At 38.4% G+C, this 22,317-nt stretch overlaps 2 protein-coding genes across 9 annotated transcripts in view; both read right to left on the bottom strand.

Annotated features, from left to right (window-relative positions):
* The window catches only part of LOC135132797 (potassium voltage-gated channel protein Shaw), a 61,121-nt gene extending 48,266 nt beyond the window's left edge, over nucleotides 1–12,855 (bottom strand). For all 5 annotated transcript variants that reach the window (XM_064060998.1, XM_064060999.1, XM_064061000.1 and 2 more), the window contains exon 1: nucleotides 12,544–12,855. The gene's annotated coding sequence lies outside the window, so the exon portion shown is untranslated. The remainder of the gene's footprint in view (nucleotides 1–12,543) is intronic.
* Nucleotides 12,856–17,075: 4,220 nt separating this feature from the next.
* Nucleotides 17,076–22,317, bottom strand: part of LOC135132597 (potassium voltage-gated channel protein Shaw-like) — a 46,889-nt gene continuing 41,647 nt past the window's right edge. For 2 of the 4 annotated variants that reach the window (XM_064060724.1, XM_064060726.1), the window contains exons 6-10: nucleotides 20,615–20,911; nucleotides 19,363–19,572; nucleotides 18,379–18,532; nucleotides 18,146–18,244; nucleotides 17,076–18,017 (exon numbers count right to left, since the gene is read on the bottom strand). In XM_064060724.1, coding sequence (XP_063916794.1) covers nucleotides 17,584–18,017; nucleotides 18,146–18,244; nucleotides 18,379–18,532; nucleotides 19,363–19,572; nucleotides 20,615–20,911 — 1,194 coding nt within the window. In that variant the 3' untranslated portion in view covers nucleotides 17,076–17,583. The remainder of the gene's footprint in view (nucleotides 18,018–18,145; nucleotides 18,245–18,378; nucleotides 18,533–19,362; nucleotides 19,573–20,614; nucleotides 20,912–22,317) is intronic. The other 2 variants (XM_064060725.1, XM_064060727.1) reach the window with 2 other exon arrangements.

Here is a 22,317-nt window from a genome sequence, read left to right as displayed (position 1 = left end):
AGGCGAAACTTTCAACAGGCTGTTTTTCCGACAAAGTAAATGTAGCGTCACTTATGTATCATTCGCGAAATAAAAAAAGTTTTTATTGGGGCGAACGCAGTTTTTGCCGACGCCGAACTTAAAAATTAATCTTGTTTTTGGGAGGTAAACAACGAGCCGAGGGGATTTCGGCGAGTTTGCCTTGCAGCTGCAGACGCGGCTGGTTGCGAGTGGGAGGAATTAAAAGTGTGCTGGACCGGCACTTATTTATAGAAATACATGTAACGTGAAAGCCCTCGGGAGTGATTTATTTTCAGATTGAAAAAAGGAAGGCTATATGTCACAGCTGGAGATCCGTTCCTGTCACTTATGTGTCTGTTGAAATCTTCGCTCCATGCGAGGGAAAATATACAATCGATTGGAAATTTATCAAGCAATACATAAAACGTCAGAAAAATTTTTGTTAATGGTGGATAGCTACCGCAACGCGTGAATTATAGATGTTCAATTACAAACGTGACTTGCTGTTTTTAAATCGGATTTTTAGGCTGCTGCGGCTCTCGGCCGATTTTATTTATTGATTGTGACGAGATAAAAATAAAAAAATCATCAATGTTTTAACGGCAGGGTTACGTTCATCCCACCGACTGCGCCAATTTTTACTTCCCATTCCTATTGGCTACCCTCAGGTTTTCTTGACGTTTCATGAACCATATAGTACGACAAAATAGGACTCCCATTTTCCGTCTGTCTGCAGTCTGTCTGCATTATTTTAGACAGATAATCTCCGAAACTACCAGACCAATTGTTGTAAAATTTTATAAAATAACATACTCCTCCATTTGTCGTTTAAGAATCCGTGTTGAATTTTTACGTTATGTATGCAAATTTTTGGAAAAAAAAAAACAAATTCGAATAACATCTTACAAATTAATTCTGAAATTGCAAAAACGAATATAAAATTTTGCAAAAGTTTTTGGTTATCCGAAGAATGATAATTGGTGAATCAAAATGTCTCCTCCCAAGGAATTGACAATGTCATCTTACAATTTTATCGAATAAAATTTATCTTAGACATCCAAAATTTTTGTTTTGGGATTTTTCAATTTTTCGATTCTTCAATTTTTTTCATTTTTCAGTTTCTCAATTTTTTTCATTTTTCGATGTTTAGTTTTGCGATTTTTCAAGTTTTCGATATTAAATTTTTCGATTTTTCAAATTTTCAATTAATGATTTTTAGATTTCTCAATTTCTCAATTAATTGGTTTTTTGGTTTTTCATTTTTTCATTTTTCAGGTTTCTGATTTTTCAATTTTTCGATTTTTTTAAGTTTTCAGTTTTTCGACTTCGATTTTTCGTTTGGGCTTTTCATTTTTTCGATGGTTTAGGCTTTTCATTTTTTCGATGGTTTAGTGTTAGAATTTTTCAATATTTCCATTTTTCAGTTGTCCGATTTTGCGACTTTCCGATTTTTCGATCTTTCGATGCTTCGATTACTTGATTCTTCAATTTTTCGATCAATTTTTCATCGATTTTTCAATTTTTCGATATTTTAGTTTTGAAATTTCTGCATATTTCCAGTCGTCAATTTTTCGATTTTAGGTTTCTCTCGATTTTTCAATTTCTGTGTCGATGTTTGAATTTTTTGAATTTTAAAATTTTTGATTTTGCAAATGTTTCGATTTCTCCGTCTTTTGATTTTCGATTTCTTGGTTCAAAATTTTTCATTTTTCAGGTTTCTGATTTTTCAAGTTTTCGATTTTTTAAATTTTCAGTTTTTCGACTTCGATTTTTCGTTAGGGCTATTTAGTTTTTGATTTTTTCGATGTTTTAGTTTTGGAATTTTTCAATTTTTCGATATTTCACTTTTGAATTTCTGAATATTTTGATTCGTCAATTTTCCAATTTTAGATTTCTCTCGATTTTTCAGATTCAGTTTAGGGATTTTTCAATACTATTATTTTTCAGTTTTATTATTTTACTATTTCTCTATATTTTGATTTTCGATTTTTCAATTTTTGGAATTTTCAAATTTTTGATTTTTCGATTTCCCAATCTTTTGATTTTTCCATTTCTCGGTTTTAAATTTTTCGATTTATCACTACTTCTATTCTTCAAATTTTCAATTTATCGATTTTTAAAATTTTTATTTAAAATTTTTTGATTTTTCAATAATGTATTAACTTTTGGTTTTTTCGATTTTGGTTTATTTCGATTTCATAGTTTATCGATTTTTCGATATTTTGATGTTTCGTTTCTCGATGTTCCAGTTTTCCAATTTTCAATTTTTTGTTGTTTCGAATTTTCGTTTTCTCGACTTCTAGATTTTTCAATTTTTCGATTTTTCAGGTTTCTGATTCTTCAATTTTTCGACTTCAATTTTTCGAATGTAGAATTTCTCAATTTTTCGTTATTTTAGTTTTGGGATTTTTCAATATTTCCATTCTTCAATTGTCCAACTTTTCGATTTCTAAATTTTAGATTTTTCGATTTTTGGATGCACTTCATTTTCTCGATTCTTCAATTTTTGGATTCAATTTCTCTTCAATTTTGTAATTTTTTTATATTTCAGTTTTAGGATTTCTGAATATTTCGATTCGTCAATATTTCGATTTTAGATTTCTCTAGATTTTTGGATTTTTCAATTTTTCTTCCGATTTTTCAGTACTACTATTCTTCAGTTTTTTGATTTTACTATTTCTCATTTTTTTCCGATTTTTCAGTTTTTCGAATTTTTAAATTTTAGATTTTTGAGTTTTTTCCCCAATTCTCTCGATTTTTCAACTTCTCGGTTTAAAATTTTTCGTCTTCATTTTTCGGCTTTTAAATTTTTCCATTTATCAGTTTCCCGATTTTTCAAACTTTCGATTTATCGATTTTTTAAATTTTTATTTAATTTTTTTTAATTTTTCAATTCGCTTTTCGATTGTTTGATTTTGGGTTATTTTGATTTCACAGTTTTTTGACTTTTCAGCTTTTCGATCTTTCAAATTTTGAATTTTCCAATTTTTCGATCTTCCGATGTTTCAATTTATCGATCTCTCAATTTCTTGTCTTTTCTGTTGTGGAGTTTTTCATTTTCTCGATTTTTCGGTTTTGGGATTTGTGAATATTTCGATACGACAATTTTTCGATTATTTTCTCGATTTAAAATTTTTCGGTTTTCAATTTTTCCGTTTTTAAATTTTTCCATTTTTCAGTTTCCCGATTTTCAAACTGTCAAATTACCGATTTTTAGATTTTTGTTAATTTTTTTTTTAATTTTTCAATTAACTTTTCGATTTTTCGATTTTGGATGATTTAAATTTCTTAATTGTTCGATTTTACGACTTTTCGATCTTCTGACCATTTCTCGATATTCCGTTTTTTTTCGATTTTTCTACTTTTCCAATTTTTCGATGGCCCAATTTTATAATTTTTAGGTTTCTCGAAATTTCGTCATTTACAGTTCTGTATTTTTTCAATTTCTCTATTTTTCAGTTTTTCGATTCTTCAATTTTCTGGTTTTTGAATTTTCCAATTTTTTAAATTTTGGATTTTTTAATCTCAGTTTTTCATTTTTCACTTTTTAGATTTATCGAGATTCCGATTGTTCAATTTTTCGGTTTTTCGATTTGTAGATTTTTTTAATTTAAAGTTGTAAAATTTTTCAATTTTTAACTTTTCGATTTTTCGATTTCTCAGCTTTTCGATTTTTCAAAATTTGAATTTTCCAATTTTTCGATGTTCTAATGTTTCAGTTGTGGATTTTTTCATTTTTTCGATTTTTCATTTTTGGGATTTGTGAATATTTCGATTCGTCAATTTTTCAATTTTAGATTTCTTTTGATTTTTCAATTTTTCTTCCGATTTTTCAATGGCAGTTTTGGGATTTTTCTTGTTCTTCAGTTTTTTTGATTTTTAGATTTCTCTATTTTTTACTTTTTTCGAATTTTAAAATTTTAGATTTTTCAGTTTTTGGTTTCACAATCTTTTGATTTCTCAAATTTTCGATTTTTCGACTTTTCAATCTTTTGATGCTTCGTTTCTCGATGTTCCAGTTTTTCAATTTTTCGTTGTTCCGATTTTTCGATTTTTCAAAATTTCGTTGACCCAATTTTTTAATTTTTAAATTTACCAAATTTTCATCATTTACAATTTTGGAATTTTTCAATTTCTCGATTTTTTAGTTTTTCTATTCTTCAATTTTCTTTTGGATTTTTTAAATTTTGGAATTTTCGATCTCTCGATTTTTCGGCTTGTCGATTTTTCAATTTTTCGATTTCTCAATTTATCGAGATATCGATGTCTCAATTTTTCGATTATTCAATTTTTCGGTTTTTCGATTTGTGGATCGTTCAATTTTTATCTTTTAGATTTTTTGATTTTTGAATTTTCCAATTTTTCGATGTTTAAATTTTTTAATTTATTGATTTCCCAATTTTTTGTATTTTCAGTTGTCGATTTTTTGCGTTTTCTTGATTTTTCAGTTTTTTAATTCCTCAATAAAAAATTAAAATTTCTCGATTTTTCGAATTTTCACAATTGCATTTTGGGAATTTTTCAATTCTTGGATTTTCCAATTTTTCGATGTTCTTGATGTTTCGATTGTTGCATCTTTGATTTTTTCACTATTCGTATTTCGATTTTTCTGCTTTAAAATTTATAGATTTTTAAAATTTTCGATTTTTTGATTATACTCATCTTTGCGATTTTTCAGTTTTTCCATTTTTAAATCTTCGATTAAAATTTTTTTTTGAGATCTCAATTTCTCCATTGTTCGATTTCTCGATATTTGAACTTGTCAATCTTTTAGTAACTTCAGTCTTGCCAATATTTAGGTCGCCCAAAAGTGCATCGTCATCGCTCATCCGCCTAGACTCTGAATGCACAAACCTGCTCCAATCCCCCCGAGCTTCTCCCCTTCCACCCCGATGCACCGCTCGCGCCCCGTTCTAAAACCCACAAAACCCTGAATGCGGCGAAAATTGCGGGCCCTCCCCTCGCTGTAAACAGGGCGAAGCAAGCAGATAAAAAGTCCACAACTCCATCGCCAAATAATCAAATTTATCGACGAGTAATCAGCATCTTTCTTACAAACTTTAATGCTTCTTCGAGAAGTTTGAGTCGGAGTTTATCGCAAGGGTGGATCGCCAAATGGCTTACTCGATACATCTTGTGTGTGAGGGTGAAGCACCCTGCTTCCTGTAAAGAGATGCCGCTTAAACAAACCGCCGAGATGAACGGAAAAGGCCGCAGACTAACACCCTTGCGCTCGACGAGACGCGGGGTGCCAACCAGAAACGACTCGACGTACGAAAACATCATCGAATTGGAATAATAAAATTTTCGTCGTGAAAGAAAAACAAGTTTAAATTTATTTAGCCCGAGGTCGCGTCTGGCGCTTATTGGGTGATAAAAGAGTAGATAAAATTATGTCTTAATAACGTGTGTCGTGAATCCTAGTGACTGCGCCATGTTGCAGACTTCCAGCGCGAGATTTATATGTTCGGCTATTTTATACTCGCTGCGAAATTAAACACGGCAGTTCTTTAAGCGAACCTTCGCTTAATTACCAAACTTTCTCTTTATTTAAGTTCGCTTTACCTCGAAGATCGATGAAATCCCGATCTAGTGCAGGCACCTTTCCTTCCCAATTAAGGAATCATCACACCGTCGAGTGATTGAGGCCCGTTTAAGCCGGCCGTAATTGCTCTTCTTAATTACTCAAAGTACGCCATTGAAGTTTTTTTGTTGGCGGTGAAATTTTAAAGGAGCTTCGCGTCTAATGAATCGATGCTTGTCTTGTCACTTAATCTTGTCTATAAGGATATCAGATGGGAGAGATCGGGTCAGAGCGAGATAATGAGGAGTGACATAATGCAATTTGAGATGGCCGAGACACAAAGGCAACAAACCTGATTAGTGTTTGGTGGTAGTTCAGTCAATTGAGTTGTTTGGAGTTTTTGGGGGAGCTCCGGTTACTAATTGTTTGCGGGAAAACTCGCACCTAGAACTTAAAAAGTGCCCCCGTGGGATTCATCGCACTGACCCTCTTCACCTATCCATCCCGAGCCCCGAAATAAAAACATCCCGCTATGAGTCGAAGCTCTAAGTAGAAATCGATGCATGCAGCTCTTGTAAGAAAATCACTTATCAGGAACGAAAAAGCATTTAGCGCTTCAGATCAAGTGAAATGCTTCCGAAATTACCAAAGGTCATCGAAGTTCACCCCCGATCGATCCCTTTTAAAAGCGTTTTTGTCGTACTTTTCTGTCGTTTATTACGTTTCTGCGCCATCTGTGCATTTGCGGCGTATCTCGCCCTAGTTAAAGTTTATTATCCTGTGCCAGGATCTCGTGCAGACGTTCGTAACGCGCAAAAAAACCACATTACGTTCCTGCACATGTACATCATAATTTCGCGAAGCAGCATCGATCCTTTCTTTTCTCGCTCCGTTATTAAATTTCGCCGGCGAAATCGAAAATAACGTTGCGAAACTGTCAAAAAATGCGCGTACGGAGTCGTAGAAACAATTTCGCCTGTAACGCGATTAAAACCGAAGGAAACGCGTCCCGCGTTAATTGGCGAGTTCGGCGCGTCCGGACCGGAAGCGACCAGATATTAAATAATTTGATTTAATGAGTTCGTTTGGGGGCGGTTTCTGCTACTTGGCGCTCTTATCGTTAATCTTGGATGAGGGATGCTTAGGGAGATTTTCGCCGGATTTGTTCGTGCGCGTTTTCAAATATTCGTTAATGTTTTATGCGGCATGAGGAAGTTTTAGAATGCCATTAAGAGGGAGGGGTTAATAATTGTGGCTTTTTGTATCCATTTGTACTTTATTTCCGGGGAAAAATTGAGGGAGAGGCGGCGGAAATTAGCAACGGAAAAGTCGGGGACACCACAATAGCAGCCGGCGCGGGGGCGGCGATTTCGCAAATTCTGAGTTCGTGCTCAAGGTCGAAGTTTTTTGTAAAATTCATATGAAACGTTGAATTGCGAAAAGCGCCTAAACCGAATTTTTCATTTCTCGGTTTAATTGGCATGACTTTCTGGGCATCAATCATCTGTTACAAATTAATTTCTCATAATTTATAACTGAATCATTAAATTCGCGAAGTAAGGCTGAAGTAGTTCCTGACTTTACGAAAGCACTCCTTGTGATTAATTAACTCGTTTCAGTTCAAATCACGTGCAGTCCCACAAGGCTGGAACTTCGTGCTTTGATATTTACGATTTTTATAAATGAGTTCTTTCTGTAGCAAACAATTGCAAAGTTTTACATTCTTCTTCGCAATTTATGATCCTGCTTGTATAATACAGCCCGCTTAAGGCTGATATATGCCATCAAACTCGTGCTCTCGCTGAACGAGCACCTAAATTTAACATCATAGTAGTAGTAGTCATACATTTACTTAAGTAATCGATCGATACAACAAATAGTGGCCGCATTCGCCCGAGTTATCAAATACCCGCCCCCGTGCACTTCCAGTGCATTCTCTAGCGAATAAAAAAATATTACATTCCCTCAGTACCGAGTCGAGTGGAAGCGAAATAAGACAAGTCAACATCCTGATCCTGGAAAAACCTAACCGATGGATATTTGCCCGGAAAAATACGGAAACATTTACATTTCTCTCCATATCAATTTCCCTCCGAGTTATGCGACTCGTAATAACATTAAAGCGAATTCCGTTGTTCGACGTTCTCATGTCGAACGCGGTAACCCGCGGTCACGTGAGCCCTGAAATTCGGTCCCCATTAGCCCCGCGGCGCTCCGTCTAATTGCCGAAAAATCCAAATCGATAAGTACCAAATGAACGAGCTCAAATTTCGACGAGATATTGACAGTTGCGCTTATGCAACCAATTATACGTCCCGCTAATCGCCGAACCGCCGGCTAATTTACGGCATCCGCAGTGGAACACCGTCGCGGCGAAGAACGTTCGTTCGGCGGCACTAAATATCCCCCAAACCCCAAATCCGGCGACTAGAACAAAAGCTTAGGACGCCAGGAAATGTTACACCTTCCAAACAATGGATCGAGGTTGGCCGCGACAAGTAAAGTTGGAGAAAACGGCTTAATGTTTTATCATTATGTGTGTGTTTTGAGCGGAATCTTGAAACTAAAACGAGATAAAAAATAACGGCGGAGGATATGAATTTTCTTCCGTGTTTACTCGCTGGAAAATGTGTTTTAGAAGTGATGCTTGAGATGTAAATAATAGTGAGCGGGTGCGCAGAAAATAGGTTTCATGAATATGAGCTTTTCTTTTGTGGAAGGGTTGCTCGTAGTGCGCTAGATTACTTTTTGTGTTAAAAGGAACAAAATATTTAAGAGGCGTGGCGGCTGATGGGACGGGTTTATGGGATTTTTCGTTTCGTAGGGGTTATTAACGGGAAGCCGGAGCAGCCAGTGTTAACGACGCGAGAAACGGATATTTTATTAGAGCACGAGAGGAAAATATCGGACTAAGTTTCCAGTGCTTCTAACAAACATCACCGACTGGAGGCCCCGACTATAGTTTGAGCGAAATTTTATGCAGTTTGGATTTCGACAAAATAGCGTCCCGCCGCTGTTATAGTGGGACGATCGAGTTTAATTTATAAGAAATGATGACAACTATTTCAACAAAAAAAAAGACTCGAGACGATACATAGAAAGTTTTGGCACTTTCAGTTGAAGTCTTAATTCAAATTTTTACTTTTGGAAAATAGTTATGGCTGTCGTTTATATCTCTAGTATTTCGAATAAGAAAACCAAGAGATTTGTATGTAGATGAAGTAATTTAATTTCTAAAAAGAAAAAAAATAATCGTCTACATACATTAAACACTTAAATGTCATTTTCTTTGTGACATCGTTTATATACAGGTTGATTATTTTATCTGTTCACGCCTGAATATTTTCGTGTAGGCAACACATTATACTTACATATCATAAGCAACTTTGATTAATCTATCAATCTTTTTAAATAGACAATCACAGCTAGGATAAATGCAACAACACAAAAATCACACTATGTCATAATGACAACGAAGACGTCAATAATGGCAAAATTTAAAGAAAGTAGAAGGTACTTTATTCGATACTTAAGCGGATATAAACAAAATAAAATAAACAAAATTTAGCTTTATTTGCTGACGTTCGTACTGTAGGACAATTCACTTTAGTTTTCTTAAACTAATCAACTTCTCTTATTTTTTTTCGAGTCTTCTGAATGCTTGGTTAGAAGGAATTGTATCGTCTGATTTCCATCACACTTTCCTAAAGTTAAAAGCATATTGGTTTTAATCCGAATTCGAAAGCACTGTTGCCAAAAGTTAAAAATAATTTGACTGTTAGAATTAATTTGTCATAATTCTGGAGCAATCATTGCCATCTATTGTTTATAAAAAATTTAAAACGACGTCGTTTAAGGAAACTGTGTTACCTATTCGGACTTATCCAGGCGTGAACAGATAAAATAATCACCGTGTATATATTAACGAGGAACGGTTCGAGCACCGAACCTTGTGGTACTCCACACCGTTGACTGTAAGATTTAGACGGTATCCCAAACAGGAAACATACTGAGAACGATTTTGTAAATAATATTCCAATAAAGCTGAGAGAGTTAGAGAGAGTTTTTTTTTTAACAGTTTAACCCCGCCCATCCAACCCGCCACCCTTTCAGTGATTCATTTTATCTAAGCGAATGAAAGGTGGATCTTATAGTAAACAGAAATAAAGTCTAGTAAGATTGATTTTGCTAAATCACATACCCTTCAAGAAAATAAAGGCTGGGTGGGCGGGGCTATTTCTTGTTTACAAAAGACTCCGTACCCAAAAGTTAAACTTAGCTCCGCCCACCCACCCGTTCTCTCATTTTTTTCTTCTGAAATAAGAAATAAATCTTATAGCAAAGAGCACAATAAAAACATTATCATTAGCGCGTTTTTTTTCTTTTTTTAAAATCTTACGTTCTGTTATTTCCCATTCCAGCTCTATAAAGGAACATATAATTAACCCCGCCAGCCCACCCCGCCTCTATTTCAGTGATTTATTTTATCTAGTCAGAATTAAAGGTGGATCTTATACTGTACAGAAATAAAATCGTTTGAATGAGAACAGCATGGGTGGGCGGAGCTAGTACCTGCTAAGATAAGACTAATTTTGATAAATGATATATCCTCTAAGAAAAGAAAGGGTGGGTGGGTGGGGCTTTCTCGTAAGACTCGAAAAAAGCTAAACTTATCCCCGCCCACCTCCTTTCACCATTTCACTGACTTATTTTTTTAGTGTATAAAAAGGAATTGAATTCTAATTTGATAAGTGGAAGAATCTAAGATTTAAATAAAGTCGTTAGTGACTTGGAGAAAACGACGGCACAGTCTTTAATAACAAAAGATGTAATTAAATCCGGCTCAGCTGTTAACTTTGATTTAAGCTTACGTATTACTTAGATTACAACTTCTTCATGTATTTTATTTAATGTCAAACAAATTTGTTTCTCTATAGATCAAGTTTGCGTTTAATTCTCGAATTTGAGTACTAGGATGATTTATCAGTTCAGCTTTCAAGGTATCTACTTCATTATTAAACTGTAAAACTTGACTCTCCGAGTATTCCGGAATTTTATTATTTACTGTACTAAAATCATTCGACATGACCAGAATCATAAGCTATTTGTTTCATTTCCTCGGTGATTATATTTTCCATATCGATCATATTGATTTATAACAAAGGGAGGATTTACAAGAATTTTTCAAGCTGTGTTTAAAACATTTTGCCTTCGGAAGTTCTTTTATCCTCTAGGTGCTTCGTGCCACATCTTTTTAGCTCCAATTATTATTTGTTTCATTTTAGACATAGACTTTATATTTCGCTATACACATTCGGCAAATTTTTATTTCTCCAAAATTATCATTTATATTTTGGGCAGAATATTAGTTTCGTTTTTTATAGGTTGGTGTACTAATATCTTCGAAAGCCTTTGGCGTCAGTTTTAAAATGCAGTCTTGAGTGAGTTCGTCAAGTTCTGGTACTACCTGATCTTTAGTCTCAGCAGATGATTATTTTCTATGTCAAACATTTTTTAGAGTGCTTCATCTTCAACCATTTCTTATTGTTCCTCAATGGAACTCACAAATTTTGAACAGTTCTGTACCGAAGTTACAACAAATCAGGTGCATCTTATGTATCAGCCAGAACCTTGCAATTCAGTACTTTCTATTGGAAAAAGAACTCTTTAAAGAGAAATCGTTATTTTTTCTTCAGTTTTATATTAGCTTGTACCAAAAGACCCAGACTGGTCTCCACAGATGACAAAAGTGTGTCTAAAAGGCGAGACACTACTTACTTAACCTCTGGAAGCTCGTTACGTGTTTTATAATTTGTTTTACGTACATTTGCGTTAAAGTAAATATTTTCAAGTAATGTGCTGCCACTTGGAACAAAGTTCCAACAGAAATAATTAATGTTGTCTTAGTTGTACTCAAAACGAAGAAGTATTTTACAGCACGTTTGTTACTTAAACATTTTTTCCCAAGAGTCTGGAACGCTTTAATCAATGTTAATATGTGCTTGGTAATTTTTTTCTCTGCGGTTGGTTGTGGTTGCTAATGGACTTTGTGCTGTTTATGTGAAGGTGTAGAAAACAATGATGTGTTCGTGGATATTAAATTACTTCTTGCCAGGAGAAAATGTTCAAAAATGAAATATTTATTTGCCTCGTGAGGTTGGCTGCTGTTCAGGATTTATGAATTCTTGACAAGCTGTGTTTCGGTACTGAAAGCTAATACTGAAAAAAATGACTAAAAAAGTGCTGTAATCCTTGGTTTTATGTTATTTTTACTTTCGATGGCGCAGCTTGAGGACACCTAATTGTGTCAAGGGTAAAAACAAAATTAAATTTTCGGTAAGGTTATCGTCGAGCTTCTCGTGTCCAGAAGTAGCTCAATTTAACTTAGGTATTCGAAGCTTGATTAAAAATTAAGCGAGGGATGTCCGAATATTGAAAACAGTCGTAAATTATAATCAGGTCTTCTTTCCTGAAGAAAACTTGTGACTTAATTTCGACAGTATTAGGTTTTGATCCCCCGGCTATAACAAAAAGCCCATATTGATCCAAATACATAAAGAAAAGACAATATGGTTGTTTTCCCCGCCAAAGAAGTCGTAAATTGACCAACCTGCATATAAAACTTAGATACTCTTCAGTCGTGTTAGTGGCCATAAAGTCAGAAAGGCGAATTCGAGATCGATATCTTTATAAATAAGAGAAGTTGTTCGAAAACAGAACCATCCCGAAATTTCGGCCACTCCACGATTCGTCGAGTGATTGACGCCGACTTCACAACATCGCACGAACTGACCACGACAAAAGGTCCCCCGATGGAAGCCGCATCCCGCCGCCGCCGCCGCCGCCCCCGACCAAAACAAAAAAGGGGGCGTAAATCGCCATTTTGGACTTTTCTCACCTGTCAGTCCCAAAAATGGCGTCCATCCATCACTTTTCAATTTTCGTGGGGGCGTTCCGAAAATCCGTCGTCCGATCCCGGCGCGTTTTTGCCGAAATTTCGGCTTCGATTTTTCGCTTACCTTGCGCTTCTTCGTGTTGTGCTTCTCCGACCTGTCAGTGGCGTCGCATCTTTTCACCGTTGACATTCCAGCGACATTTCAGGCATTAATGAAAGTTTCGGCGTGAAAAACTCACTCGTCACAGTTGCATTACGCTTTGTTCCAGTCGCTACAAACTCGATAACCCGATCGATCGCCGACTTGGGGCCCGCGTCGCGATCGCCGCCGCACCGCCAGCCGCCCCCGTGGTCGCCGCCGCCTCCGGCCGGTTTTTCAGTTTTCGGCGCGCCGAAAATCGCTGCTTTTTTTCAGGAGCGGAGGGCGCATGAGGGCTCGCCGCCGGCCTGGAACACACTGAGCGGCGGCGGCGGCGCTGGGAGCGGGGCGCGTGGGGGCAATTTTGACGCATGCAGACGCCACCCCTTTCAGGTTGCGTGAAACGAATGCCGCTGACTCACATTTACTTTGATGTCCGATATAACTGGTGTACAAATATTGAGGTAATCAATAGGGGCGGGCGGCGGATTCGGGGGTGGCGGGATTTCAGCTAAACTAGTTTGAATGCGTTTAAGAAGTTCGGAATTTAATGTCGGGGTAAATATGGTTAGAGGGCGAAGTTTTGCTCTGTCGGCGATTCGGCGGAAGACAAAAATTGGATAAGGCGATGCCCAGATGGGGGAAGGGGACTTCTTTTGTTTGTTGAGAAACTATCCAAACACATATTTTAGGGAAGTTTTCAGGGAAGACAACGGGTTGAGGTTTGAGTGGAATCGATCGTGGCTCGCTCGACTGAATTATTTATTTATTTTTACTCAAAGTGTCTACACTCCAACGTCCAGATTTTGTTACACTACTTACTTGATACATTTCTCTTTCTCTCTACTTTCTACTTGCCACGGCCGACTTAGAAGAAAAAAATTAAACAAAATACCAAAAATTAACCTATACGACATTTTCAACCTCACGTTCCCTTTCCAAATGACGAGGACCAGCTTCTGCGTTACGCACTCTATCTACAATCTCGAATTAAATCCAATTAAATGGCGGTATTGAAAACACAATTAAAATAAAACCAATCAAACTGCAAAAATTACCATATAAACCCAATTTAAAAAGTTTTGTCTAAATATCTTTGAATATTCGTTTTTAAAAATGAACTGTGTACCAGAAAATCCTCTCTACATGTTAATCGATAACATGCCCCCGTCTGAAAAACTAACAAGAACAAGAGAAAGATCGACGACGGCGAAAATTATTTAAAAACAAATTCCCTCCTGTCAGTCTTGTTCAGATCTCAAAACCTCGGGAGGCAAAAGCGTTAAATAAAAAATCACTTGCAAAAACAAAATTAACTCTGTTTCCATAAAAATAAAAGTTTTAAAGCAAACTTCAGGAAGAGCCAAAAGTGCCTCATTCGCTCATTGCGAATTTATTAACTTTTCTCTATACATAAACCAAGGTCTATCAATATCAAATTAATCTCAATCACGCCCTTGCTCACACCTTATAAAACTCCAACTACCAGCTACTCTACTCATTACCCAGCAAACAAATATTTACCCAAGCATATCGATTTCCATTACGCTGCTGTTCAATTGCTTGTGTTATTGGATGCTTAATTATGCTCATTTCAATTCCCCCATCTCCATCAAAATAATCATCATCATTACGCCCAAATTGGGCCGGATTGCGATATTTCAGAAAAGACCACAATTTACGGCACCTCGGGCGTTTCCCGCCAGACCGGAAACCCACTTTCTCAGCAAAAAATATTCTTGACCTAGATGTACCAAATATATTGGAAAAACTAGAACTAAAAATTAATCACAAAAACGAGTAGCATTGAGTGGAGGGGGTAGAGCCAGCTTCTGCACTAAACACTCTATCTTTCTCCTGAAACATTTCCAAAATTTTAAAGACTCGTGCAAATCGTGCAAAAAAGTGTCGGGGGATTTGATTAGAAATCGACTTCAGCAAAAACCGTTTCCTGTGTATTCCAAAAAATATAGAGAAAAATTCTGCAGATGGGTTGGGAAATAAAATCGGCTCAATTTTTGATTAAGCGCCTTTGAATGAAATCGCGCCGATTCGCCGTCCCTGAAAAATAAAAAATTCTCACCCTTCTTATGCACCTGCCATTAATTCCGGCGAGTCGCATGCGCCCTGCGTCCCGGAAAATTGACCCGGATTTCGTAATATTCAACTTTCATAACACTTTCGCGTTCTGTATTTATTGCGGGGTTGCGCGACTCAAAAATGGATTTTAATCTAATTTGTATCATCTGGGACGAGAAAGTTTCCTCGGTTCGGGAAAGTCGGGAAAGTCCTTATTTATTTATGGTAAGTAGGTGAGGGGAGCAAGACGTGTGGTAAAAATAAAATAATGTAAAATTAAATGAGGAGGTCGATGGGGCGAGTGCGTGATCGGTGTTATGATGCTTATAATTTATTTAAAATTTTAATGTGGGATTGAGAATTGATTAGAGAAAATATTTCGGTTAATTAAATGTGATTATTTATTAAGTCGGGCGACCTTTGGCAGGAATCGATTTACATGGATTTTCTATATATAGGTGACTTGGAAGAATGAGTGCAGAATGTGCAAGGTTTTGCCGAAGCGATCTCGGGAATTATTTATTTATTTAGGTTTGGAATACTACTGTTGTATAAATAGAGGGCTGGGAATGGACGACGGGTTATTTATTTTTATTGATTTGAGACTTTTTTCCTCAAACCCGCTTTGTTTTATTTTACGGCGGGATTAAACTCCGTGTTGACCCTGAGTACGCAACGTTTTCGAGTTTGTTTGTAACAAAATGACTCATAAATTTACGAAACAAAATTTGACATTAAAGCAAGTGCACCTCAAAATGTTATTTCCGTTATTTGTATTAGCTGCAGTTGTAGTGGAACGCAATCCAATAGCTCTGAATCATTTTATTGCGCCAAATTCGGGTTATTAATTTATACATAATCCCACAAATCAATTTTGTCCTAAATACCATCGGTTATTAAAATTTACTCAATTTTGTGCAAGTCGAATTGATTTGTTAGTCTCAAAGTGGCAATGTATCGAATAGTTAAATATAAAAACTTATTTATTATCATGCACACTACAAACTCTAATTAATTTTATCTGGAGTGGTTGTTCCAGAATTTCATGTTCTTTTATTTGGTTAAGTATCTCTTTTAAACTATTGTCTGCATTGTGCGAGATAAGATAAGAAAAATAAAAGTCTTGCAGGTGTCGTCGAAGTCTAATGTTCAAAGTGTTTTATTCCACTTACCTTGTATTTTTAACCCCAATTTCTTTCTCTAAAATAATAATATAACGGAAAAAAATCACATCTTGCTTCCGCTACCCCAACCTGGCTTCCCTCTGTTGTCTTGCCTCGCTTCGCTAATCCCCATTTAGCGGCTACACAATGCCATAATTACACATTACCTAAACTCATTAGCTCTCCCATCAATCAAAGTCTCCAATCGGCTTTTTTGGAGGAATTTAATAACACGATTGACATGAGGAAATTGATTGAATCCCCGTCCAAAGTTTGATAATAAGGGAATAATGAAGTCGGTTCAATTTATTTTTTCCTTTGATCGTGTTTCTTTAAAATCAAATGGGATCAAAGAATCCCTGGATTTTAATCACGGAGGTTCGTTACATTTAATTAAACAGGGCACTTGAAATTTTTTAAAGTTTGCATAATGAGCCTAAGCCTGAATCGTCCACCCTCTGAATCGATCAAACGCCATCTGTTAAATCGAATATCACACTTATTGTGGACGCAACCACCGGATTAATTAAAGCGCAGCCTTAACATGTACTTTTATTGTAACACAAATAATTATAAATAACACCGCTATTGATAGAGCAGCGTCGGAAAGGTGCCATTTCATATCAAGGATCAGTTTTCTTTTATCCTTCATCCTTCCACATGTCAGAACGCCGAGAAAATTCAATTTTCTCCGTTTACCGAACGACGTTAGCGTTCCTGAAACCCATCTTCCGTTGACCCTTGACATGCGGTATGGTCATGAATAATGGCACAACACATTCCAAACCCATCCTCAGGTCCATTTATTACACAAAAATTAGACGCGCACAACAATTACTTTTAGTTTTCATCACTTATTTCGGTTTTTCTTGTGGCAGATGGTACGAGATTAAATAGCCCACGACGATGAGGACGATGATCGCGATCACTATAATGAGGATACCCCAAAGGAGCTCGCGGACGGTCCAGAAGTCGTCGTTCTGCAGGGACTCCTTGGTGGAGAGGGGTTTGTGTCCTCCGGGATTGTGGTCTCCTACCATGGAGACGTACGGTGGGGGCGCGATGGGTGCTGGGTTCCCGTCACCGGAATCTTGAGTATGGTGGTGATCGGAGTCACCGTGGTCGGTCATTTTGCTCTTACAAAAAATCAATCACAAATGCGCCTCTCATCACAAATTCTCAGTCAATAATACAGGTTTTTATCTTATCTTTGATTGGCTGATAAAGTTCGGTCCTAATTGTCGCGTTTGGAGGGCATTCAGAAATAATTGAGTGGACTGATAAAGCATTTTATTAATTATAATATCAACAATGAAAAAGGTTATTATAAAAATATACTACTAATCGTTACAATGAGCATCATATTGTTATAAATTACTACCCAATGGATCCAGTAAAATGTCAGCCGTCAAATCCGATTTACCGAACCCATCATTCCACGTAATCTCTCTCATCTATAGAACGATGTCAACAAAAACACATTGATAAACATTTAACAGAGACTTGGGCCCAAAATAGCCAAATTTGACTTGATAGGGGACGATCAATCTATCCCGTCCAATCGAGTGCCGATAGATTCCGGGAAAAAACAAATGAAATCGCGGGGTTGTGCTCGAGAGGTCGAAATGGACTCAAGATAGACCGAGAGGGGGCGCAGGAACGGCCACCACAAAACCCCAAAACCCAATCCCACCGACTGCGCCACTTTCGCGCCACACTCAAAACCCGTTCCTGCGCCCCAGAACACCTCCAAACAACTACACATCTCCACACAGAGAAAAAATTATTTCCGGTCCTTCTCGCTAGCCTCCATCGCCTCCAGACACTGCCCCTCCACCAGCGGCGACTGCACCGACGAACACGTCATCTCCGTGCTGGGCGACTTGACCACGTCGCAGTCCGGCGACTTCTGGTTGTTGTTGAAGAGGAAGGAGTTGCGCCGCAGCCCCGCCTGGTTCTCCACGATGCTCACCAGCACCTCCGTCGAGCTCCCGATGGCCATGGCCGGCACGCTCGCCAGCCCGATCTCAGTCTCGGTGGTTTTGAGTGGACTCGAGTCGGGCTTGGCGGGCAGGTCGCGCGGCTCGGAGCGCGACTCGCGGTCGAAGGTGGGCAGGAAGCGGGGCTGGAGGGGCAGCATGTCCATGCTGCCCGTGGTGGCGGGGCGGGGCTGCAGGGGCAGGATGCTGCCGAGGGAGGCGTCGGCTTCGCTGTCGCCTGAAACGACGCACGGTTAGGCAACACAGAATACGTTGAAGCGCGTTTAATCTCTGCGCCATCTGTTTGAAGCGTATTACATCGAGTGTGATTATGCAACCAGTAATACACGAGTGTTAGGTACCTACCTGCCAGACTGTAGGGTCCGTTATGGTGCAGCACTGCAATGCTTGGGACAGACGGCCCTTGCAGGGCTAGACCTATTACATTCACACCATTAACATTTCCTATAAGGGGAGAAAGTGTCACGGTTAGTACACACAACGATCAATAAGGTGGAGGCAGTGGGCTACGGGATGAGAGAGGGCGCCACTGAACGACACTACTGAGCAACAGAGGGCGCTGCTTGCCAGACAGTTACCTATTTTAGCGCCACCGAAAGCGTCTTTGAATACGGCCGGATGGTGATGCTTGATGGCGTTCATTCTTCGATTTGTGGCGTTCTCTACTTTTTTGCGACGGGGTTGCTCGACTGGAAGGACTCTTCGACGCTTCTTCGGGAGTTTGGAGCGGGCCTGGCAGAAAAAACGACACTTAAAAAATGGAAAAAAGTTTTCGAGCGACATCTGGGGTTTCAACGTGACAGTGGGATGGTGGATGCGACGGCAGCGCCTTTTGAAGTAGCGCAGCGGCGATAATCGATTTAACTACTCGTGCAACAAGCCAACGCATTTTACGCTGCGTTGGTAGACATAATCAAATAAATTACGCCCTGATGGACTAAAACTAAGCTCATTGTAGTCTGTACTGTTGAACACGGGCGCTTTATTGTCGAAAGTCTGCGATGAATTGAAGGCTAATAATTTATTTAACGGTTTTATCATCGCAAAGGGCAGAGTTATTAATTTTATCTGTCATTTCAATGCCTCTCATCTATTATTTCTGCGATAAAAACCTGGTCTTTGTGTCGTTTGCAAATTGCAAACCGGGAAATGTGAAACTAGTTGATGTGCGATTGGCAATTTCGCGCCCCATATAGTTCGTAAATATTGATAAAAACGCGTCGTTTTAACTAATGAGAGAGCGCGTCAAATTTCCCCGAGAGCAGTTTATAACCGAACGCGCCCCAGAATTCCGAAAAATTCTAGACAGCTCGACCCTTCTCAGTTCGCGTTCGCGTTTGGCAAAACGTAAAAATACACAAATTGAAACCCAGCTCATCTCCGCGCGCTACCAACCAATGAATATTAATAGCCCCACTTGACGAAAAAATACGCTAGATTGACGCGAGTCACGTCCGAGGCGCCATCTTTCAGACGTCACTTAATTGTCGTCTCATTGGCATTCGATTAACTCGCCAAGCTCCGCTTTTCCGGATGGAGAAATTTTCAAAGGATCCACTCACCTGGGTGTGGGAATAGAACATGGAAAAATTGGAAACGATCACCGGAACCGGAAGTGCAATCGTCAACACTCCCGCGAGGGCGCACAAAGCCCCCACGAACATTCCAGCGTAAGTCTTCGGCGCCATATCCCCATAACCCACGGTAGTCATGGTGACGATGGCCCACCACAGGCCTTCCGGAATACTCTTGAAATTGTTTTTCGGATTGTACTGGAAAAAGAGTGACCTGTGAAAAACACATCCTACCGACTGCGCCAAAAGCGCTACTGAAAATAAGCCTTTTCTGATATTGAAATTTAGCTGGATTTGAAGGTGAATTATGTAGATCGGGTACTTTGTTCGCTCAAAAATCGTAGCCGTAATCGCGGCAAACGTCTCGACGTGTACTCGCGCCGATAAAGCCAGGCATTAGACACACAAGGAAAAGAGGAGCAGCAGAGGATTACGGCTAGAGCGCTCGGAGTTAATCCCGCTTATAATAAGTCGGAATTTGGTTAACAAGACGAACTTAGTCGTTATTAATAGGACATGGAAAGGCAGAATAGTGCTATTCAGTGTACACTTTGGCTAAATGGGAAAATCCGATGCGATGGATGTGGGTAAATATGTATTCTGGATTTCCTCGAGCGGAAAGTCGGCAAATGTTTGAATTCTCGCTGCACTCTTGAGCCATTTAAAAGCAAATTTGGCGGCGCGTTTGCCGGATACTCTCGTAATTAGGACCCGCGTCGGTTTTTCCCGATACACATAAATAGATACGGCTTTACCGCAGTGTAATCAATACGGATGCAATCCGCGTCTCTAACTTTCTTAATATATAGCGGCGCGGTAAAAAATGTATACTTTGCTTACAAGTTTTTGCCCCTGGGAGAGGCTACGTTAGCAAGAAAGCGGACACCGGCTTGTTAATTATTACTTTAAAATTATTACGCGTCGTAATTCTAGGCGAATTGCAAATTCACAGGATGTACGCCTTCAGACAACTTTCCGGATACGAGCAAATCTACGACCACTCTAATAATACATATCCGTTAATTTATTGGCTGCGCTAATTCTTATGAGCGTGCAGACGAGGAAGTAATTGTGGAAATCCATCAAACGGGGGATTGGAAGCGGTGAAAATTGATACAAGCGCGTTTAAAATTAGACGCGGCTCGCGTCGCTCGCCTGATAAATCGTCCCAGGAAATTCAAACCGCACCGCCTGAAATGAAATCACCTCACGACTTCTAATTTTAGCGAATCGCACTCACCTCCAGTTTCTCAGCGTAAAATATAAGACTCGCAAACACAACAATCCCCAGAACGAGAAAAAACACCAGCAGACCCAGCTCCTTGGCCGACGCCTTGAACGTGTGGATCAAAATCTTGAGCCCCGGCGAGTGTCTGGTCAGCTTGAACAGCCTCAAAATCCTAATAATACTGAAGAAATCCAGCAACTGAGACTTCTTCTCGAAGATCAAGATCATGTCGATGTAGAAGCTCAAAGTTGCAGTGAAGTCTATAATATTCACAGGCGATTTGATGAATTCGATCACATTTGGCGCAACCTAAACAAACAAACGTAGTGACGTAAAAACCGAGTTTGATAGCAAGTTTGCAATATCAACTGTAAATGTCACGTTTTATATAATTTTCAAAAGCCGGCTTTGCAAGCTAAAACTGAGTAATTTCAAAAAGCGCCGCCCTCCTCCGAGCTAATGGAAATTTGTTCCTGCTTATTTGCTTTGCAAATATTTATAAATGTGAAACATTTTCATAATGGAGAGTGAATTATTAAAGAGTGTTTTGTTTTTTCGAGAGGGATTCACGAAATGGATGCTCTGATGGGAATTTGATTAGATTGCAGGAGTATTTTAAGACCGAGGACGTGCGATGGGATTTTCCATCCCCTAATGGAAGCGAGCGGTAAACAACCAACTAGAATTACACTGTTGATTTTTCCCAACAAACACCAATTAGCGCAGAATAGGTAATTCAGTTTCGCCGGCGCGCAATTATTTGCAAATACAATCGCAAACTACTGATTCGAATTCGACGATCAAACAGAAATCTCGGAATCGTTCCGAACGCGCAGATATTCCGCAGACAAAAAATCCATTTATCATTTCTCGCAGCTCCGCCGATTCCTTTCTGGATTAAGCGCCGGATTAACTGCAGGATTATTGATGCGTCGCTTTACACCTGTAATAAATTCGGAGTTCTTTGTTCTAAATATTTTACTTAACTCTCAGCTGGAAAGACTTTATCGCGTAAATATACACAACATTAAACTTCTTTTCACTAGTTCACAATTTATTCGCGGAGTTGCTCAACACTGATTTTATTTATGGGACGTTCGCTTCAATTTATAGGTATAAACACGAGTAAAATTGCCACGGTGAAGCTTCGAGGGTGGTGTAGGCGGGCCGTCTTATTGATATGCAACCAGCAATACTGGTTATGAAGAGTTATAAATTCAAATGACGAGACAAAGAAGCGTCGAGTTACCGAGGAAATTGAGAAGTTTTTGTAATGAAGTGGCAACTTTTTAAAGCGACAAGCAGAAATCAGCGACGCTTGCAGGGGTGGGTAATAATTTTAGAATTTGACATTGCTGTAGCCATAATAATGGCTGCACAATTAAAAACATACTTGTAGCATGTCAAGTCAGGTCAGATCAGGTCAATTAAAAATACATTTGTAGCAGGTCATGGAATTATTATTTTATTAAGTAGGCAACCCCCATGCGCCTGATTTTGAAATAGTTCTAAAAAATCCTGGAGATATCTTGTCTTTTTTAGAAGTAATTTGAAACAATCTCAGAGATCCATTGTGTTTTGTCTTTGAAGAAGTTTGAAAGAATCTCGGAGACCACTGTATTTTGTTTTTGAAGTAGGTTGAAAGAGTCTCGGGTACCCCTTGTAAGTCTTCTTTTTGAAGTCATTTGAAATATGTGTTTGATTTTCGAAGTAGT

This window comes from Zophobas morio, unplaced genomic scaffold (assembly GCF_036711695.1).
Source record: "Zophobas morio isolate AGI-343-1 ecotype UQ-CSIRO unplaced genomic scaffold, CSIRO_AGI_Zmor_V1 ptg000021l, whole genome shotgun sequence".
Classification (NCBI taxonomy): Eukaryota; Metazoa; Arthropoda; class Insecta; order Coleoptera; family Tenebrionidae; genus Zophobas; species Zophobas morio.
This window is presented reverse-complemented; position numbering and strand designations above follow the sequence as displayed.